The sequence below is a fragment of the Anoplophora glabripennis genome, unplaced genomic scaffold, assembly GCF_000390285.2.
Source record: "Anoplophora glabripennis isolate ALB-LARVAE unplaced genomic scaffold, Agla_2.0 scaffold1469, whole genome shotgun sequence".
In the NCBI taxonomy this organism is placed as follows: Eukaryota; Metazoa; Arthropoda; class Insecta; order Coleoptera; family Cerambycidae; genus Anoplophora; species Anoplophora glabripennis.
In genome coordinates, this window is record NW_019417546.1 from 11,490 (window position 1) to 33,227 (window position 21,738).

General features: G+C 31.1%; 1 protein-coding gene across 2 annotated transcripts; it reads right to left on the minus strand.

The window, feature by feature from the left end:
• Window positions 1-1,958: 1,958 nt before the first annotated feature.
• Window positions 1,959-20,402, minus strand: LOC108915947 (adenylate cyclase type 7). Of its 2 annotated transcripts, XM_018722111.2 has the most exons (19): window positions 20,270-20,402; window positions 19,278-19,459; window positions 18,375-18,524; window positions 17,941-18,303; window positions 17,552-17,701; window positions 17,139-17,257; window positions 14,859-15,003; window positions 14,149-14,288; window positions 13,683-13,832; window positions 13,340-13,466; window positions 11,385-11,833; window positions 10,462-10,629; window positions 9,505-9,751; window positions 8,988-9,104; window positions 8,654-8,797; window positions 7,564-7,783; window positions 6,672-6,841; window positions 5,890-6,106; window positions 1,959-2,424 (listed from the first exon to the last, which is right to left on the minus strand). In XM_018722111.2, the coding sequence occupies exons 2-19, from the start codon at window positions 19,416-19,418 to the stop codon at window positions 2,132-2,134; spliced, it is 3,510 nt and encodes a 1,169-aa protein (XP_018577627.1). In that variant the 5' UTR covers window positions 19,419-19,459; window positions 20,270-20,402; the 3' UTR covers window positions 1,959-2,131. The 2 variants fall into 2 exon arrangements, with proteins under 2 accessions (XP_018577627.1, XP_023312176.1); XM_023456408.1 differs by lacking the exon at window positions 20,270-20,402 and having other exon boundaries at window positions 19,278-19,730.
• Window positions 20,403-21,738: the final 1,336 nt, after the last annotated feature.

The following is a 21,738-nucleotide window of genomic DNA, read 5'->3' on the forward strand; positions in this document are numbered from 1 at the left end:
GTGTCTTATGGAGAAAGTTATTAATGAACAAATGTTTAAGTGAAATTCTTACTTTTAACTGTGTTGTGTCTTTGTGAGTGTGCCCGGTGATGTGTGTAAAATTAATAAATGCCAATTAACAAATATACTAACCCACTAAACATTTTTCAATTTCTGACATGTTTCAGAAACGTTTCCATTTTTCTTGAAACGTTTCATAAAAAATCCATGCAACCTTCTGGTAACGTTCTAGAAGCCCAAGATGTCCTCCCCAAAATACGTTTCCAATGAAACGTTTCAAAAAATTGGTTTCAGTAACATTCTTTTTATGTTCCATTTATGCCCTCGATATTTTTGTTTTACGTTTCAGTATATTTTCAGAAATGTTTGAGTAACATAATAATTTTATTACCATATTGTTCTCATAATGCTCTCAACTTTAGATCATTTTCATTTCAAAAGCGTTTTTGAAATATGTAGTATAAATAGTGTATTTTTTTAAATATCTCTAATACTCCTTTGTGATATTTTTATTTGTATTGTGAATGACTTAATTCGAACTAAAAAAAGTTACATTGTATATTAAAAAAAATAAATATGCTCTTCTAGTTTGGGGATGCGGCAACTTTTACTAAGAATTTCTTTCTTTTTGAGAAGCCACTGAAAAAAGTTACTAATATGGATTACGAATTTTGCCATTCATCGTACAAATAAAAATATCACAAAACAATATCAGAAGCATTAAAAAAAGCTACACATTGTATATTGTTCAAATAATACGCTTCTGAAATGGAAATTTTCTAATGTTGAGACCATCATGAATATGGTAACAATGACGAACTGATAATTAGAAAAAGTTATATTATGAATCTTGAAATGGTAGGTACATGAAAAACAAATAACATTACTGAAAAATAATATAAAGTTATAATTTCTTCTACGCATATGGTCAATATTACATATACCTTTTAAAAATAACAAATTATACAGCAGAAATAAGGATACAAAATGATATCTTGACAAAGTAAATATCTGTAGGTAACTACCTAAACTCTTTTATTTAAACATGCCTATACACATAAACAAATATAAACATTTGTACAAAATATAAAATAAATGACGTCTATTTCACTTGATTCATCCATATTTCAAATAGTTCTCACTGACTAAGTAGTATAGTTGTTGTTCCATTTTCTTAGTTCTTGTCCCTTGTCCTCTTGTCTGTAATAGGTAGTGGGTATAACTAGATTTAGGTAGATGTGACGCAAAATTGGAAATCTCTACACATATCGTTTTAAACATTTTGCATTAATATTCATTATTTTATATGCACCTTACAATAACCACAACTGCACACACTACAAATTATCACATAAAATAGCGTCAAAGTAAAAATGAATAACAACGAAACCAAGCAAACTGATAAACCGCAAACCTAACCTAACATAATACGAATTGAAACGATACACGGCACACGGGAAACAAATAAACTCGGGCTGTTACGCGCAGTCTACGCAAGTCACGAACATACATTTTTTTTAGACGTGTTATAAATATGCTACCACTTTTTTTTTCTAATTATGTCTTTATATAAACAAAGGCAAATGAACTAACGCTTGAGAAGGATTGAGGATTGAGAGCAAAATTTAACTAATGCCGATTGTTCCATAAGATAAGCAAAAATAGCAAAGGGTTGTTCGTCTGTTATGTTTCCGAGATCGAAAGGTCTCTTCAATTGTAATGTTTCGGCTGTGTTTCACTAAATAAGTTTTCAAGTGCTACATTTCTGTAATGAAACAGAAACGTTTCTATAAAATGTTTCAAATGTTTAGTAAAACATCTCATTTGCAACGTTTCATTTACGTTTCGTGTTTAGTGGGACACTATTATTTGATATGGTGATAATTAATTGTGAAAGTTTACTTCGCATTTAATTAGATCAACTTGTGTTTTATTAGGGTTACGAGTAAAATTATCTATAAAATTAATATTATATATTTAATTACACTTAAAAATATAAATAAACATATTCACATGATTTAATTTCACTGACCAATATAAAATATTATTGCCATGTAATAATTAAAGCTCTTTAGTGATCGATTAAAAAAATTAATAGATCTCTTATACTAAAATAAATAAGTTATTTCATTCATTCATCATCAATTTCCGCGGTTACATTTTTTACCAAATTATAATTCTCGTCAAGCCTCACGAAGTACGTTCGAACGAGATCATCTTTACCCTTTACTCGAATTTTATCCCGATAATCGCAAATGTATCCCAGGTTCTGAATGATTTCTGCAGTGTTCTCCATGACTTGAATGCGATTTGGTATGCCGGTACTGTCCATTCTAGATGCCATGTTGACAGGATCTCCCCATATATCGTAGAGCGGTTTTTTAGATCCGACAACACCAGCGACTATTGGACCATGGCAGATACCTACAACAATACATATATGTGCCATTTCTGATTGTTTGATTTATGCTTTTCACATTCGAGAATAAAACGGCGTGAACGAATTATATGAGAACAGTTGCATTGCTGACAGATATATGTTTAATTATTTGGATAGAGCGCCGTTTTTACTGTCACTGTGAAACATGAGTGTCACGAGTATGATGTGTTAGACAAATACGATTAGATAGACTTGTCGCTAAATTTTCAGCAATCAATTTCCGAAATTCCTATGGTGATGGTAAAAAAATATATAATCAAGCTTCATTAAGTTTTGTATCCTATTCTAAGTCTTAATTCCAAAGTTCCTAAACAGATTTAATTAATAATCAGCAGTGGCAGTTTTACCATAAGAGCTGCGAAGCTGTAGAACACATAAAATTTTATGAATTTAATCATGTTAAATATCTACAAAATATTTAAAGAATCCAAATGTTCTCGCGCTAAAATAAATGTAGGAGCTTATATTATTATTTATTACGACGCGAGCTACGCCCCTTAATATATGCAACCTCATATACAAAATGTGTGCACAGCGAACAGTCCTTTGTTTCTATTGGGTGATCAGGCACGTGACCCAGTACACAAATATAATGGAGTCTGTGACATAGCAAATTGTTTTATATGTTGTGATTTTCTATGATGTTGTGATTGTTGTGTCGTGTCTGTGATATGGACTTATGTGTCTGAATATTTTCGTTTAGGCGTCTACGGATATTATAGTTATTAAAATGAATTGTGTTTCGTTTTTACAAAAAACTGTATTTGGTTCTCTGTCTTATGAGGATAAACTAAAAATAAAAAGTTAGGCCAACACCACAATTAAATACTGAAGTTAGTGGAACAAGCCGATGTAAAAGTTATAAAAGACAATTTAACAATAATGTAACGAGCGTTGAAAATTTGGACGTAGGTCGTAGCGTATAGCAAATGAACTTAAACGTCATCTGTCAAAGCGCTATATCGCCGCTATCAATTTGAATATTTTCGTTTTAAAAAGCGTTTAAAATGGTGTTTTCTCAAGAACAAAAAGTGTTTATCATAGAGTCCTACTTTAGAAATGGACGCAAGATTGATGGAATATGGAAGTATTCTATTGAGGAATGTTTCATAGAATTTCAAAATCAATTTCCCGGCGTTGTTGAGTACAAAATTTTTCAAAGTGCAGTTCAGCGTTGTGTTAATGTTTTTCGTGAAACGGGCAGTGTAACAAGAAAAGAAGGAAGCGGCCGACCTAAAAAGCGGACTGAAGAATTAAAAGAAAATGTCCAACAAATAATGGAAAATGCGCCAAGAACTTCTGTACGTGTTTTATCACAAATGGTGGGAGTATCAGTCGGTACCTGCCACACAGTGTTAAAAAAAGATTTGCGTTTGTTCTCCTATCGTTTAACTTGTCAGCAAGAACTTCATGAAGTTGATTTTCCGCGACGGGCTGTATTTTGTGAATGGTTTTTAAACAACTACGGTGAACTTCATAATATCACCTTTTTTTCTGATGAAGCCTGGTTTCATTTAAGTGGTTACGTAAACTCACAGAATATGAGAATGTGGTCTTCTGAAAAACCAGATAACTTTTTTGTCGAGGGCCCTCTACACGCTCAAAAAATTGGAGTTTGGTGTGCTCTCAATCGAAGGAGGATTTATGGACCTATTTTTTTTAATGGTACTCTTACTGCGCAAAGGTATAGAGAAGAAATTATCGCTCCTTTTGTTAACCAGCTGGAAGAAAACGAAATTACAAACTTTTACTTTCAACAAGATGGCGCAAGGGCACATACGGCAGGCGAGACGATGAATATGTTGAGGGAAGTTTTCCAAAATCGACTAATAAGTCTCAATGCTGAACATGAATTTCCACCGAGGTCATGTGATATTACGCCGTGTGATTTCTTTTTGTGGCCTTACCTTAAAAACACTATTTTTGAACTGCCTATTCCTGATTTAAACCATCTGCAGGCTCGACTTATAGACAAGATTCGTGAAATTAACAATACCCCGAGCATCTTAGAAAATGTCTTTAATTCTTTGAGGAACAGGTGTGAAAAGTGCTTGGAACAAGGAGGGGGACACTTTCAGCAGCTGCTTTAATTTATTGTTATAACAAGGAGGGGGACACTTTCCGCAGCTCCTTTAATTGTTTGTTATTGTTATCACGATTATTCTTTAAAATAAAGTTATATAGTCATTAACGTTATTGAAACTGACAGCTGCTATACAGCTCGTTGAGAAATGAGGTTAAGTTGGTCGGTATAAGCTACTCCCTACGTCCAATGTGTCAGAGCCAACTTCGACCACGTTTTTATTTGAACGCTCGTTATACACAAAAACAGAGTGGGTGTGCGGGTGTGATATAAAAAATGCACTGTTTTGTTTAGAAGTCAGTTATAATAGTTCGGTAATTTGTGGTCAGTTAGATTCTGCATATTGGGATAATATATGGAAACACAATGAACAGGCAACGAAAAATCTGAGAACCTTGACTGCAGTTCGTCAATTTGGTAAGTTTATTTATATTTTTTTTATGGCATCTGGTAGATTTATATAGGATTGCCACATGGGCATGGACGAGATTTTCAATTTTTGTACCGGGAATTAGCTGTATTGTTCTGGATTTCGGATTTGCACGTATAACTCCCGGAAAATATAATAATATATATAATATGTATATATATATATATATATATAAAAAGATAATGAATCGTTGGTAAAGTTCACAAACGACTTTTTTGTGTGAATTTTAATTTTATTTTTGAATTTGTTTATAAACAATAGTAGGTAATCAATAATTTGATAAAATATATTTGGTTTATTCCAATTTATTTGTACCGTCAGTAAGTAATTCGTGAATAGACATTTCAAAAAGGTACCTATCATTTCAAAAATCGTTCTTGTGAAAGTCTGTGTTTTTGTATAAATGAATTGTTCCTTGAAATTCAGAAGTGCCAGGAAAACGCGTAACGCTTAATCCATATTATTTTAAATCGATTCTTTACTAGAACAAGAGAGAACAAAAAACACGGTGAATAGGTATATTTTTTTCTAACATTTTTTGCCCCAATAATAGTAAATAATATAATAATGACCAGCAAAGTTTTGACTGTACATTATGTAAAGGGTAACAATGTTACATAATAAGACATTAGAAGATTATTACTATGCCATATGAAGGAATATGTATGTGATATGTGTAGGTATGTTGTAGTGATAGTGCTTAAAGTCTTCATAAGTTTAAAGCCTTAGCTTATAATGTTTGTTTTATATTTGAAAATGGTGAGAGTTCCCTGCTTTTATTTTCTCTCAGTGTTTAAAAATGTATAGAGGATGCTAATAAAAAAACATCTTGTATAGTGTGTGCACGTGCCAGGCTAACGCTTAATGAAGGAATTGTGATGCCGACAACGTAAAGGCTAAACGGATTAGAATGTCGCTAATCCATTGCTAACTTACCTATTCTTAATTGACAGTTGTACATGTTTTGGTTACAAATTTTAAGATGTTTGAACATATTTGAGGCATAGCTGAGGAGTGTCTCCAGTGTCGCGCTGGTCACATGTCTCTCTATTTCAAATTCCTTTCCTCCTGGAAACAGACCACACGCTGCCATGTACGTCCATTTGGCAACTTTTATCTTTTCAATAGTACGGAACTCCTTCCTATTAATTAACTGAAAGAGTACATCATTCTGTAAGATTTGCGAACAGAATTGGTTAAATATGGAATAATAAATAGTATTGGAAAATCAAATACTTGTACTTTTTTACATACAAACTGGGTACGACGACGGCCCCAACACTTCGGTAGACTAAATTTTCAACAGTTGTTGTAACAACAGATACCTATGTTAAATTATCTTATTAATTCAAACCACAAATTAATTTTATTAAATATTATAAAATTTTATTTATTTCTTTCCTTAGGAAAAAAATTCTTTTAATTTTCTGTCCGTTCATTTTTTATTACACTTTGCCGTCGTACCAGTCTACAACCGCATGCTTTGCCTTGCGCAAGGGCAGGTTTTACAGTAGATCAGTTTCCAGTGCTGTACAGAAGTGTATTTTTAAATATTTTCGAACTGCCCTTTTTGATTTTTTTTTTACTAAATTGTATTTGTAAGGGTCCCATATACATTCAAATTTTTTTTTTTTTTATCACCCTGTTTATTGACATTGTCAATTATAGAAGTTTCACATTGAAATTGTTATGAACACTCTAAACTCTAAGTACCATACCGTATCAAACGAGGTGATATATTCATTCATTAGAATAAGAAAATGCTCATCTCCTAAAATTTCTTGCAAATCGTCATCTACAATTATAGAAGCGAACATAATAGCTACATCGTTGTGGTTTTCGTAGTACAGTTCTTTCATTTCTCTATTGACATCCAGATATAATTTAGCTGAAAAATAAAATTTTGTTTACATATGGGTACAAAATCAATCACATAGCATTGTGCATATTCCATCTCTCCGTTACCTTTCTATCTTTAAATCAAACTTTTGGTTTGATAGTTCGCACAATATTTTTGATTATTTATTGATCCTTTGCCGTGGAACTAACCACTGTATGGGTCTGTTTTCCAATGTAAAATTTGCTAAATAAATCTTTAAATATCTTATTTTAAACGGTGTTTTAAAAACCTTCATTCTGTTCTAGTTAGACAAAGTACATACATTATAAGCAATTTTTTTTTTGTAATGCTCCGTTACCCACCTCATTGATGATGATTTTCTCCCTTAGATAATTTAAATGTTTGTTTACTATATCTTTCAGAATCTCCCACAGAAAGAATTACACGGGGATTAAATTAGGATTTCTTGGGAATCATAAAATTATCACTTCATAACAAAAATTTATTTAGAATACAGTGAGGTTATTATGAAACACCTGCATTAGTGTTTTTTTAATGAAATTTTTAAAGATTTGTTTACTAAATTTAATAGCGGAAAAGCATAAATATGAACTGGTTGCATGGCAATCTTGACTGTAACCATTGCGGAAGGTGTCAAATAATAAACCAAAATATTGTGTAATATATTTTTTTTTAAGCTAGATACATATTAATGTTTTTGTAGAAGTAAAAATTAAAAATTAATTAATCAATAATAGGTACATGCATACCGACGTGCTTGGGCAGAATATTCAGCAACAGATTTTTGTTAATTATTTGTAATTCATTCGCCTCTTCTTGTTCAGTTTTTAGTTTCAAGTTGAGTAGATGGTCCAATCTATTCATATAATCAGTTTGCCTATCTATGCAATGTAGAGTCATCGTGAAAAAAACTACACTCAAAATATGAGCAACTTGTGGTTCCAAGCCGTAATTAAATGTTTCACTGCCCTAAAAAAAGGAATGGCCATAATTAATTTCATTCCACAATATTTTTCTTTCCTGTTATAAAATAATAACAGTCTTTTGACGAGGGTTTTAGAGAATCTGAGTGTTAAAAATAATATCTTCATTGTACAGGTTGTACAAGTTTTCTCCAGGATATACTCTTAAGACAATTTACAAGGTGACTATACATTCGGAATATGAAAGAATCCACATTTTTAAATTTTTGTGTTCATTGAATCAGTTATGTTCTGTTGAATATACAGAAAATCGCGTACAGTGCAACACACCACAAAATGTTTTTATGGAACTATTAACGCATGAAGTATATTTCGATGGGGGCCCCATATTTTCCGTGACCTTTCATTGCGAAAAATTAATGGAATCCTTGTCTTACTGAAATGAAAGTGCGATTTCTTTCTATATGTAAAACGCCACCTTTAAATAACTATGAAATTTGAAACATTTGTGCCACCTACGTGTCTATATTTTTTAAATTCATGTTCAATTGTTGTAATTGGTAATACTATTAGACCAATTAATTTATCTAAACTTATTTGTACTAAGTATCAATTAAAAAATAAATTAAAAATATTATGTATTTCTGAATGTGTTGCCGCAAATATTTACAATGCATTACTTTTAATAAAACAAAATTATGCCATTTTTTGCAAAGGCGATTCCAGGTATTAAAACCGTTAAAACAGATACAAAAAATTAAAATGCTGCTGTTCGAGAACTGACAACAAGTCTAGAATATAAAATAGCATCAGCAACACTCTGAATAGATAATTTTTTATTATTAACTCCAATTAGTAATAATTATTAAACGTTAGTTAGGAGGACAAAAAAGGTCAATTCTTTTTACATACTCACCGCATAGAATCCTTTACTGAAACTAAGTACACCGTAACTGTAAATAGTTACAGTGATGACAGCAAATAGCAATTTAATCCAAAGGAATATCCTCAAAAATAAATATGTCATTACAACTGCCAATATACAGGATTCCGTCATGTGCTAAAAAAATAGACGTTTTCAATTATTAGCTGTGAAATAAATGACTGAAAATAAAGAAGCTCAAGAGATGTCAAAAGCTGGATTATTATTATTATTATTATTATTATTATTATTATTATTATTATTATTATTATTATTATTATTATTATTAGGTATTATTATTAATTACGCAAAATCTCTTTTAGCTTACCCAGGGTATAATGCAATATTCATTATTTTGAAATTTTCGCCGACTTGAAAATAATAAAAAAAAAGGATATCTCTCCCCAAAAATTTGCCCTCCTTCAGCTTCACCTTCGCATTCGATCTGTAATTAAAAAGCGTAGGTATAGTAGTTTTGAAAAATATTATTCAACGGGATAAAACAAATATGAAATATACAAATGTAGTGATTTATTAGATATTTTAGTATACTTAATCATCAGAAACAAAAGGATATAAGTCTAAAAAATTAATTGTGAAGAGACAAGCTCTATTGAAGAGGCTGACCCAAATCATAGTAATACATTTTCTTTGTGTATATTTTTGTTTCTAGTCATTGAAATGACGTGCGCGTGATAATTTTGTCACTAATAATTATTAATCGAAATGTACAGACTGTACACTCATTTCTATAATATCATTTTAATCTTATAAATTTCCCCACCCATTAATTAAACACCATCAGGGTTGATCATATGAGTGTATTTTTTTTTAAATATACTCACCAACTCCATTAGTATGCACACGCCAAAACAGATATAGATTATTATGAATATTACAAGTCGAACCGTGAAACTGTTCGTTACAAGCTTCGATGATTTACATAAAAAATTTATCAATATATTCCTTGGAGGATCATCCATGATATTTGCTACATATCGGCTCCATAGAAAATGTGTCCAAGACAATGGCAGAAATAGGAATATAATCACAAATTGTGTCGCTAGAAAGGGCCATGATGACCAACCCCAACTGAAAAAATGTCTAGATGAATAACAATAATTATAATTTAAAAAGTGTCTATCATAATTCTAATTATTACAAAGGGGGGTATTACAAAAAATGTGAGACGCTACTTTGGTAAGCGCATTCTATTCAGCAAAATTAAAAAGAAAAAAAAAAATTTTAACATACATGTCCTTTTTGAGAAATATTAATAATATTAAAAATTCACTGAATTGGGACAAATATTTATACAAACTTTTTTTTATTTAGATGAGCAGAAGATGCTCAGATTTTTATGCCAGTCCATCTAATACAAAATACAAAACTTTTGGTGTCTGCCGTGGTGTGATCATTGTATATCAGGGCTGTTGATATAAAAAAATTGGTTCGCATTGAGTGACATTGCTCCTTCCCCACTTCTATAATGTTTAAAAGTGTATAATGACTACAAAATTGTTTTTAAATAAAGTGACTACACTTTTAATACTTTAACTATACTTTAACAATTAAGCGAATCAACATCTTTCTCCTTTTTTGATGGTTTTTTAATACAATATCATGTTTTATGCCTTGAGAGGGGCAAGAAACATTTCCGGAAGTTTAACGACAAACACAGTTTCACCAGCCCTTAGCACTGTTGATTGCATCCCAAATATGTCATTGGTTTTTCTCTTAACTAGTCAATCAAGACTACCCTTTACTATATAGAAATACATATATTATCTATTTATACTTACTGCGATAAAGTTAAATTCTGTATTATGTACACAAAGAATATTAAAACTGCTGCACTTAATAAATAATACTTAAAAAGTGGATCTGGTATTGTAATATAGCCCCATTCGTTTTTTCTCGAAGTAAAACATAGGAAAATGCTGTTAATGTCCTTCATTTTAACATATTGCCTGTAAGTAAAAAATAAAAAATTGTATTGATAATAAAGGATACATCTATTCTGGGGTTATTATCATTATAAATTCCTAAAGTTCTATAAAATGGGTAAATTGTTTCCCAAGAAGAAATAATAAGATTACCTATTACATATAACTTAGAAGCTCCCATTAAAAGACATACGGTGTGTCTCAGAATTAAGTACCAAAGTTTTAACAACTACCCATTTAACTCCTGAAAACGTTTGTCGAATAATATATTTTTATTGTAAATTTTTATTACCCGCTTAGTTGACTTAATAATACATAGGTAAATATAAAGAAGCACAAAATAGGGGAATTCGACAAAAAATGATACGTTCCATAAAACATCCACTACGGTTTTTTTTCTATATCCTTAGTTCATAGTGTTCATAAGCAACTCGTTATTGTTATTTGGATGGGTTAATTGTGTGGATACCATTTATTTGCCTCAAGTTAAGGATAGAAATTTAGACTTCTTTTATGCACGCGTTTTTCTCCTCTCAACGCGAAATAAACGAGCGTAAAATGCATAAACGAGCGTAAAATGCATAAACGTAGTAACTCGGTTCAGGGTATCTTGAAACGCGGCATTTTTGTCAACTCCGCGTTGAGAGGAGAAAAACGCGTGCATAAAAGAGGTCTTATGCCTGTAAATTGCGCTTTTACTGATAAGTTAATGAAATACTCGTTAAAGCTCATATTCTCATTTTCGTTTTCATCTGACAAATGAATAATAGAGAACTTACTCGTATTTTGAATATGTTATGTTCGCAATTGTTTTTTCCATTTCTTTATTTACAGCTACAGTACGCTCTGCGTATCTTTTAATATTATTATTCATGAAGGCTGTTCGCCTCTTTAGATCTGCCGTGGATCGCCTGTCATCCGTTAATTTTGAGTTTCTGTGTGGACCGTTACTGATTCTTCTTTTGTACAGCCTGTCATTTGTATTTCCATTCTCGTCAATACTCGACAAGCTACTAGTCAGACTTCCCTTTGTCACTGTAAGATACGCGGTGGCGGGATCTTTCTCCTCATCTTCCTGAATTGATGCGTTCTGTAATTGTGTCAATAAAATTGTTCCATTGCCTAAACCTTGTCTTTGCTTTTTAAAAAGTGATGATCTACGTTGACTTGTAACTGTACCATTAGGCTCTGGAAAAAGCACAGTCCTGTTGCCTTCGTTGTTTTCTGACTAAAGAAAATCAAAGGCTTGAAATATAGGTGAATTTCTTCAGAATAGAGAAAAATATACTTTATTACAAGAAAAGAAAGTGGCAGATTTGGAAATTTTCAAACGTGAAAAGTCAAATGTAGTAATATGTATAAAAAAAGGATCTTAAATCTTAAATTTGGACAAAGAAATCGATCCTTCATTTTTGAGTCGATGAAATATTAGACCCTGTATAGGTATAAATAACAGTATATTACATAAGAAGCGCCGTAATAAAGAGCGTTTTATATAGGTACGAATGTATAAATCATTACCACAGAGTTATTGGGTACTCTGTGTCATTACCATGGAAAATACTTTACAGCGCTATACTTTCTCTAAACTGACAGATAATAGGTCTTTTTTAAATATGCAACAATTTATTTTCTATTGTTTTTGATAATTCTTCAAAATATGCCAATAATATTATTATTGGTATCCAGCCGTCTGCCAATAGTATATTCATTATAATTATTGTTTATATTACAAGAAGCATAACATTAAGTATATAAGCCAGGTTATCGAAATTAAATAAACGTGGTCTTGTGGCTTAAAGCGTTACGCGTTGTCCTACTAATCTAAAGGTTCGGGGTTCGATCCCTGATGAGGTATGGTTTTTTTTCAATTAATATAATATTTCGAATGTAATTTTCCATCGTACACATTTCAAGACAAATATTTCCGCCCCAGTTGCTGGTCACGAAGTGAATAATTTCTCACAGTGTTGCCAAATATCTGGTGATTCGAGGCGCTTGTTAAATTCTGCCAGAAAATCGTGAAATATAAAATACAGATAAGTAGGTCTACGTAATATTGGGAGAATTGAAAAATGGTTACTTATTTGCATAAGAAAGTAAAATTAAAAATGGTCCTTTTCGAGGTCTTTTTTGTTACTTTTGTGTTGTTTTATGCCATAATAAAAGTATCTAGATATTTCAAAATATTTTTAACTACATATATGTAGTTGAACTGATCTCCGTGGCCACTGAGGACTTCTTAGAGAAAATTGTTGCTTGTTACAATCTATTACTTTGAAATAAGAAGTTTAAAAGACTGTAACAAAACAGAGATTTAACTTCTCTAATCTAGGGCCTAAGCCCTAGAATTTCACAAAATCAACATGAATCAACATAACATTTTATTTCACCATTACAGACCTACAATACGAAAAAGAAAACGACCAATCCAATTTAATCGGAGACCGTTTTCAAATATGCAACAATTTATTTAATAGGACTCATTTAGGTGTTTTTTCAGTAGCACGGATTTATCAATACTTGCTTATTCGTTGTTTATGCCATAACAAAATCAACTAGATATTTCAAAATAATTTTAACTTAGATACGAAAACATTAAACATGCTAACTCTGTTGCATAGAGGGTTGCATATAATCATAACTACTAAAATGGAGGTTGGCGGTTCGATCCCTAACGATGTTTTTTTTCAACTAATGTTTATATCAGAAACAGAACAAAATGAAAACTTACCGGTGACACTAGGAAAGTTTGTAAATCGTATTGTTTGAATTGCTGAACTGTTTCACCTTTATCTGTGGAATGAATGAGGTACGGCTTTTCAAGCAGAGCTTTCGTAGTATTAGTGATATGAACTTTTCTGAAAATAAATAAGAGATCATTTATTCAATAACGAAAAGATATTTGTGTAGAATATGTACAGGGCGTTTTTAAATAAAATAACAAAAATTATAATTTAAAGCACAAGAACGCTTTTTAACGTCACAAGAAAAACTTTAATAAATTAAACTTATGCTATTTATAATATGTAATATGATGATGGAATGGCAATTTATTTATTCAACTTAAGTCTTACCCAGGTTTGCCTTCACTTTCCATTTTATTTGCTATGTCTACGTCTCTAGACCATATATCAAACTGGTTCTTTCTTGCTCCAATAATTCCACTTATAATTTTACCAGTATGGACACCAATTCTCATATTGATGTTTAAATTCCTTTTTTGCCTAGAAAACGTAAGCAAATTAAAATCGGTGTTGGTGAGCATATTTCATTTTGTACAAGGGCATTCATTCTCACTCCCTTGTCTTTTTTGACTTCCTATCTAGGAATAAATTGTGACGACCAAATCTTAGGAAATTTTTGCAATTTCATGATGATAATAAAATTTCTACTGACATGTAATTTATTTCAATTGTATTTTTTTAATTTAATAAATGGAATAAATACATATATTTTTTGAATGATAAGTATAAAATATAGTATTGTTATTGTTATCTTTAACTGAACAAGTAATGCGAGAGAAATCTATCAAGGACTCACCTCACATTCGCAATTATGGATATCATCGCCAATCCTAAATCCACGCACGCTTCTGCGTGATTGGGAGCAGGATCTGGAGGTAATCCAGCAACGCAGTAATAACAATCGCCAAGAAATTTTATTCTAATTACTTTTAATTTCTAAAATAAAATTAATATCAACGAAAGCTTTATTTTATTTCCAAATGATCTTGTTAATTTCAGTACAAATATTTTGGTGCATTATTTAAAAATAATATACTTAGTATAGAAGTAGGTACTATAGTCTTTAGAAAATACATTTAAACATCATTACATCATTTTGTATTAATTATTACGTTGTTAAACGGTAAAATCTATTAAAAAGTATGGATAAAAGCTTCCCTTATTATGAGTAGCAGCTATATATAGACAATATTTTTTCTTTAGAAAATCGTGGACATCAACAGAAAAATAAAAAAAAAATTTCCTTAACATTTTTCGTGTTGATTCAAATTATAATAATATACTGTTTTCCCAGTGGCGGCTTGTTGGGATGGACAAGGCGGGCAGTAGCCCTAAAATATCTGAGAAAACAACATAAGATAAAATATTTTTCACATAAACACTTTAACATTTTTCGTACTGTTGATAACAACCATAATATGAGTATTTATGTCTGAAATACTTAATTTTACACTAATTTTCACCTTATACCTTATTATATGTACTTAAAACCCTATTCTGCATTACCTCAGAAGCTTCATCGAACCAACCAAATAAATCGTTGAGTGTTTCCAGAAGATCGGTTATGTTTAATTTACATGTCATTTCCGTGTAATGTACAATATCGGCAAATAGAATAGTCACATTATTACATTTGTCAAGCAATGCATTCCTAAAATAAATTAGATAATCTGTGTTACGTTATAGACATTGTATTCTGCATCACATCAAATTTTCAGGGGCACATGAGTAATTTTTATATGTATGATAAGTATTCGTATGTGCATCAATCTTGCCATAAATAAAGTTATCTTTATGCCTATATATTTTTTTATAATATAAACAGATATAATACATATTATAGAGTATATTAATTACAAATCTAACGAATAGCAACAAGTGTATTCCTAGATTTAGCGCTCCCTACAATTTAACAAAATATAATTTTATGCGAGTATGAAGATGAGGAAAAACTCGTATTTACCATCATAATAATGTTCATTGATATAAAAATCTAACACTAATTGTAAGTGCGGTATGGCCAATAGTCAGCAAAGATCTGTGTTGGGCTATTACATCAGGAAAATTAGCGGAAATAAAAGAGAAACTCGAAAAAAGTACTATCCGCGAGATTATTGTAAAATTGTCTAAATCTAAAGGAACATAATACAAGACATCTCGAGATCATAATACAAGATCATCTCGTGAGTCAAAAAATTTTATTGGCTAACTTTTCTATTTAAACAAATAAGTGAGGAAAACAGTTTTTTCACTTTACAGGGAAAACTATCAATTTTAAAGAAAAGTGACTCGCAGACAGCTTGTAGGGAGTAAAATTATCTGCAAAATGAGACTTGTTAAATTAAAATCGGTTAATAAACAAAAAAGTTATTGCAAAAAAACAAGAAAAGTGCCTATTTTTTAATTTGTTTATAACTACCGCATTTATTGTTAAAATTTTATAAAACCTATAACAAGTTGAGGACTTTGTCATACTTCAAAAGTGTGCCAAAAGCGGGCGCTGTAGGTGCAATAGTTTTCGCACAATTCTATTTGTTTATAACGGAGGCTCCAAAAGTTATGAACTTTAAGCCTCTGTATAGGCGTTAATTTTCAACCAATATTGTTGTTATCTTGGCTCCCGTTGGTCGTAGAGGGTATTTTTTTTATTTTGGAACTATTTTTTGCCAGCTATTATCCATTGCATCTATTTTCGGTGAGATAGCATAATTATTAGCAACAATATTATTCAAATTGTTTATAAGCGAAAAACGCACGGTTTTTTAATGCACAATTTGAGAATGTTAATGTCAAAAAAAAAATGGTGATATTTTTAATAAATAGGTCGTTTAATTATAAAAGTTCATAACTTCGCGGATAGGACTTTTTTCGAGAAAAAATTTAATTTGCTTGGTATATGTTTATACCTACTTATCTGTATTTTATATTTATTTCAGGATTTTCTGGCAGAATTTAACAAGCAAATCTAACGCGCCTCGAATCAACAGATAATTGGCAACACCGTGAGAAATTATTCACTTCGTGACCAGCAACTGGTGCGGAAATATTTGTTTTGAAATGTGGACGATAGAAAATTACATTCGAAATATTATATTAATTGAAAAAAAACCATACCTCATCAGGGATCGAACCCCGAACCTTTAGATTAGTAGGACAACGCGTAACGCTTTAAGCCACAAGACCACGTTTATTTAGTTTCGAAAACCTGGCTTATATAATTAACGTTGTGCCTCTTGTGATATAAACAATAATTATAATGAATATATTGGCAGACGGCTGGATACCAGTAATAATATTATTGGCATACTTTGAAGAATTATCAAAAACAATAAAAAATAAATTGTTGCATATTTAAAAAAGACCTATTTATGTGTCAGTTTAGAGAAAATATAGCGCTGTAAAGTATTTTCCATGGTAATAATTTATACATTCGTGAAAAAAACAATTTTCCTCACTTCTTTGTTTAAATAAAAAAGTTAGCTAATAAAAGTTTTTTACTCACGAGATGAGAGATGTTTTGTATTACGATCCATTATGATAAGTTTACAATAATCTCACGGATAAGTCTTTTCGAGTAAAAATTTAATTTGCTTGGTCTATATGGCTGTACAATATGTATATTATTATAAGATGCTACGTGTAGTGCTATGTGCGGTGCTCTGTTACGACCATAACAACGATTTTGTCTGTTGAGAAAGAGTAAACCTATATCTAGTCTATTTAATATTGTCATGCCTGCAGCAGATGAGAAATTTCGTAACATTTACAAAATGTTTGGATACTCACTCGAATGGGTTCTTCTTAAGATATCTTTTAGTTTGAAGATAGTACTTTGTAGCTTCCAAATAATTTTGTTTAACTTTCTTCATTATATTATTAGGAATAATGCTAGACATCAGTTGTTCCTAAAATATATTTACATTAAAATTAATTAAACTTTATTAAAATTAAATATAAAGTCTAATATGATTACATATAGTATTTTTTTTCGTTCTTTTAGTCTATGTGAAATTTATATTATACGCCCGCAGGCTTTCTACTTTCTCTTGAAACCTTGATACACCCTCACGGCTAAGGTCATTTAGTGAGATAGATAAGTAGAATAAGTTGGTCTAGAACAACTTATGTATACACGTATTTAAAAGAAAATGCATAGAATAGATAAAATGGATCCGACGTAAAATAAAATAGGTAGTTACCTCTTGCTCTTTTTCATGCCGAAGTTGGAAGGTTGACATGATGCAGTCTCGTCTATCAAGAAAACTGCGTCTAATAACTATTTCGTTCATGTACCTAAAATAGGTGCCAAGTCCGTTGATGACAATCAAATAAAATACTTCTGATAACACCTAAAATGCAGACTACACCAATAAGAGATAAAATACATATTAGTTATCATAAAATTTTCAAAGGCTTTGTTCCTATAAGAAGCAGTCCAAAACAGTGTCCGACAGTCAGAGGCGAGCCTCGGTTAGGGGCATACGCATTCAGGTATAATGTTTATATAAGGTTTGAAATTCACTGTTTGGAAGCAAATACTGTTGGAAACTGATTCAAATGCCCTAGGAACAAATCTGCTAATACTAACCCTTTGCCAAAGCATGTCCGATCCTGCGTATGTTGTCAAAATTAAAGTCATAATATAAAAAACGGAAACGAATAGTCCCATTACAAATGACACTAGAACGTCATGTATGCTGAAGAAAACGTAGCAGGATAATATCAAATGCGAAGAGTAAGCAGTCCTGTAATTTCCATTTCCATCTTTTATATTGTGATAGTAAGGCACAAATGCGTTTACAAAAAATAGTATTGCAAATGCTAACAGAGATATATATTGAAGTTTTTTGTATTTTTCAACAATTTTATCGACCAGATACAGCCCAAACATAGATAATACAAATACTGACATGTATAAAATAAGATCTGGTATCACTTTGATCATATTATCCTAAAAAGTAGATACAAAAATGACACATAAGTGATTCGAATTAATGCAAAATATTAAGAGTATTAACCTACCTTATTCTGGTAATTACTAAATGTTAAAACTAAAAAATGTGTCAGACTTAACACTCCTTGGAGGATTAAAAATAAGGAGAAGTATCCATGATTTATCTTGTCGGTGTATATTGCATACAACTTGTGCAATTCTAATGATTCAAACTGGTTCTGTAAGAGAATTATGGGTTTGCATTATTTGTTATTTTGTTCCCTGTGAAAATTAAACAATTTGTTAAAAATCTTTAGTAGTAGTGTACAGTTATTAAAACAATAATAATAATTAACCAGCGAAAGTAAAGTACGGAATAAAATGTATTGTTTGCCGCCATTTTTTACGTATTGCTATATTTAGGACAACATAAAAAGCTGTATAAATAAAATGTTGCAATTTTGTTTTCTAATGAAACTTCTTTCATGCATATAAGTATTTATAATGATGGTAATGGTTTGTTTGATAGATCGTCAGTACTAAATGTTCCTAGCAATTTCATCGTATGGCGTATTTGGCGTTTGTATTTTAAACTTGATAAATCCCGTTTTTCTTACCGCACCACCTTCATGTTTAGATTAAAAAAAAAACGAAAATAAAAATTTGTAGTTTTTTTGTTATTCCTCATTAAATTTCGCAACTTTAGCATACCGAAATATTAATATTGCGGTTCTAAAAACGGGCACTCTGAATACAAGATGTAAATAAAAAGCCTAACCAAGTCTTTCTTTATTTTTGAAATTACTTCCTATAAACATATGTCAGAAAACGCTTCATTTTGAGTGACATATATGTATAAACTCAAATCATGAATCCCAAAAAAAATGTTAAGAGTATGTTCCGACTCAAAATGGGCCACACTGTAAGTAATGTTTTAGAAAATTGCTGTAAAAATAAAAGAGAATTCCATAGAGTCCACCCTGTATACATACCTTTAAATGCGATAATCTCCATTTCTTTTCATCGTAATTTTCTAATTCTGCAGATGCTTCATCCTCAAAACTAGTATCAGTCAATCCAGATATGCTTCTTAAGCTTGCTGCAGATACTTTTTTATCATCTGTGCCCTCCATCACAAATTAAGATAGTAGGTACACCTGTGTTCGAACTTGTTCTGCGATAAAAGTAATAGGTACGTATGTAATATAGGATAGGTAGGTATACTGCACAGAAAAAGTATGAAACATATAGGTAATCTATATTTCTTAAATTTTTATAGAAAGAAAACAAAAACTACAAGTTATATTAAAAACGATACGATGGTAATAGGTAAATACCCTTAAAATAATAATCACATTTTCCTGGAACCTTATCAGTACTGATAAAAATGAGGATGAACAATGCTGTGCATTTTTTAAAATATAGTAAAATATTAATCAAATATTACTAATAACCGTGATCACAGACGCAAATTGGTATTATATTTTATATTAACTGCAATAATATTTGTTAACTTAATAATTATTAGTAGCACCTACTTCTGTCAGTACCGAAATCTATTTTTTTCTTCTAATAGGTCAATAAGTTGAATACTGGTATATTCCATGATGTAGAGTTAAAATATTTCGGATTTAAAAAGGCAACTTTTTCTTATATTCATTTTAAACCACTGGTAGAAATTGAAATTTTAATCAGTAGGTATGTAACTTGTGTAATCTGAAATAAGGAATATAGGACGGCGCTTAAAAAGTCGAATTTATTCTTCTATAGATTGAAGTTAAAAATTAAGCTGGTGTTAGAATACCTATATTAATATTTTGTCAAGGAACGTTTATTTGATAAGAACTTAGGGACACTGTCATACCGTAAACATATCTAAAGGATTTTATTTACTATAGTATGATATTTTTTAAAAAATTTGTTCATAGTAATGTCAATTTAATTAATGTATTTAATATATGTGTATATTCGAAAAACGTCTCACCTTTCTGTATAAATAATTATGCGTGATTTATTATAACGTCTACCTAATTATTCTTGAAACACATCCCCTCAAATTCATTTTATTAACACACAAATGCAGCTAATCCACAATCACAACACACAAATACCCACAAATAAAACAATATTACTTATTTAAAATCAATTTGAGATTATCTTATCTCTTGTTATGTAGGCACCTACGCAAAAGATAAAAAAGGCATTTTACTGGTTAATAGAGATATATGCATGATATATAGGTAGGTACCTACATATACATATAGTTTAGTTAGTCATTCAAAATTAAAACGTATGTACCCTCTTTAGAATAGTTTCTTCCTCTGAAAACTAACAGGGTGAATCTATTTCTAAATGATAAAATTTTATGTATAACGTATTATTTTCAAAATGGCAGACCATTTTCTAATTAAATATACCTATAAGAGTAGAGGACTTGAAATATTAAAAACATGAGAAACCATTTCCCATAAATCGAAAGTTACATTTCAAAATTTGAAAATTTCGAGTAGACTCGTTGCTTGGAAAACGCCATATTTATCTACTGTATCATCTTTGTATTACACTCTTCGAAAATGTACATTTTGTATAAACTATAAACTAAGGGTAAGCGCCGCACAGTGCCCCTCCGTGCTTCTTTTTTATGCCTATGGGTAGTTTGATAAGAGATATTTCCGCCCTACTCTGGCGAGGAGCGACCTGTAATATCACAACGTCCTACCACCAATTAGACAAACCTTTTTTCTTTTTATAATTGTATATTACATTAAGGAAATATTACCTACTATCTGAACATGAATCTGCGTAGATATGACCATCTAGATACTTTACTGAGAATTATAGTAAGTTCATTGACCAGAACCGTAAAATTACAATTGGAAATAAGTAATGGGGCACCCCATGGATGAAATGAACGATTTAGCTTTATTTATTTTTGTTTGCTTTTAAATTTTAGGTTGTGCGTGATAGGAATACGGTCTCTATTTGCCATTGGCAACAATGGCTGTGATGTGAACTGGGCCGCTCAAATCTACATGAACGTGACACGTGACAGGCACACGCTGTGTAGAGGAAAAAGCGGTGCGGTTTCCCCGTCGTGCAAAATCTGTCGGTTAGATCCTTTGCCTTCTTGGTAAGCGCGATTTGGTCCGTACGGTCCTATTCGCACAATGGCACGGCGTCTGTGATCTGTGAGGTGGCACAGAAGATAATTGTTTTGTCTATGGTGAGGCCCTTTCACGCAAAATCTATCAAGGGAGTTGCGTTAGCCAATCACGTACCTGCGCGAGAGAGAAAGGTAGCACCTAAACTATTTCTTCCTTTCTCTCTGTCACACGTCTACACTGCCACCATAAGCTGGTTGATTGCTTTAAAAAAAACTGATTCAATTAAAAATATTACTAGCAAATCTATATGTGATATACGCAATAACACTTAATACCATGTAATGGATAT

Bases quoted from the DNA above. Each gene is read 5' to 3' on its own strand.
- LOC108915947 (XM_018722111.2), bottom strand. From the start codon at position 19,418: ATGGAGGGCACAGATGATAAAAAAGTATCTGCAGCAAGCTTAAGAAGC. The intron at 14,289-14,858 runs GTAATGCAGAAT...ATTTTATTTTAG, and splicing joins GGTTCGATGAAGCTTCTGAG to AAATTAAAAGTAATTAGAAT. The intron at 9,752-10,461 runs GTAAGTATAAAT...ACATTTTTTCAG, and splicing joins CAGAATTTAACTTTATCGCA to TTGGGGTTGGTCATCATGGC.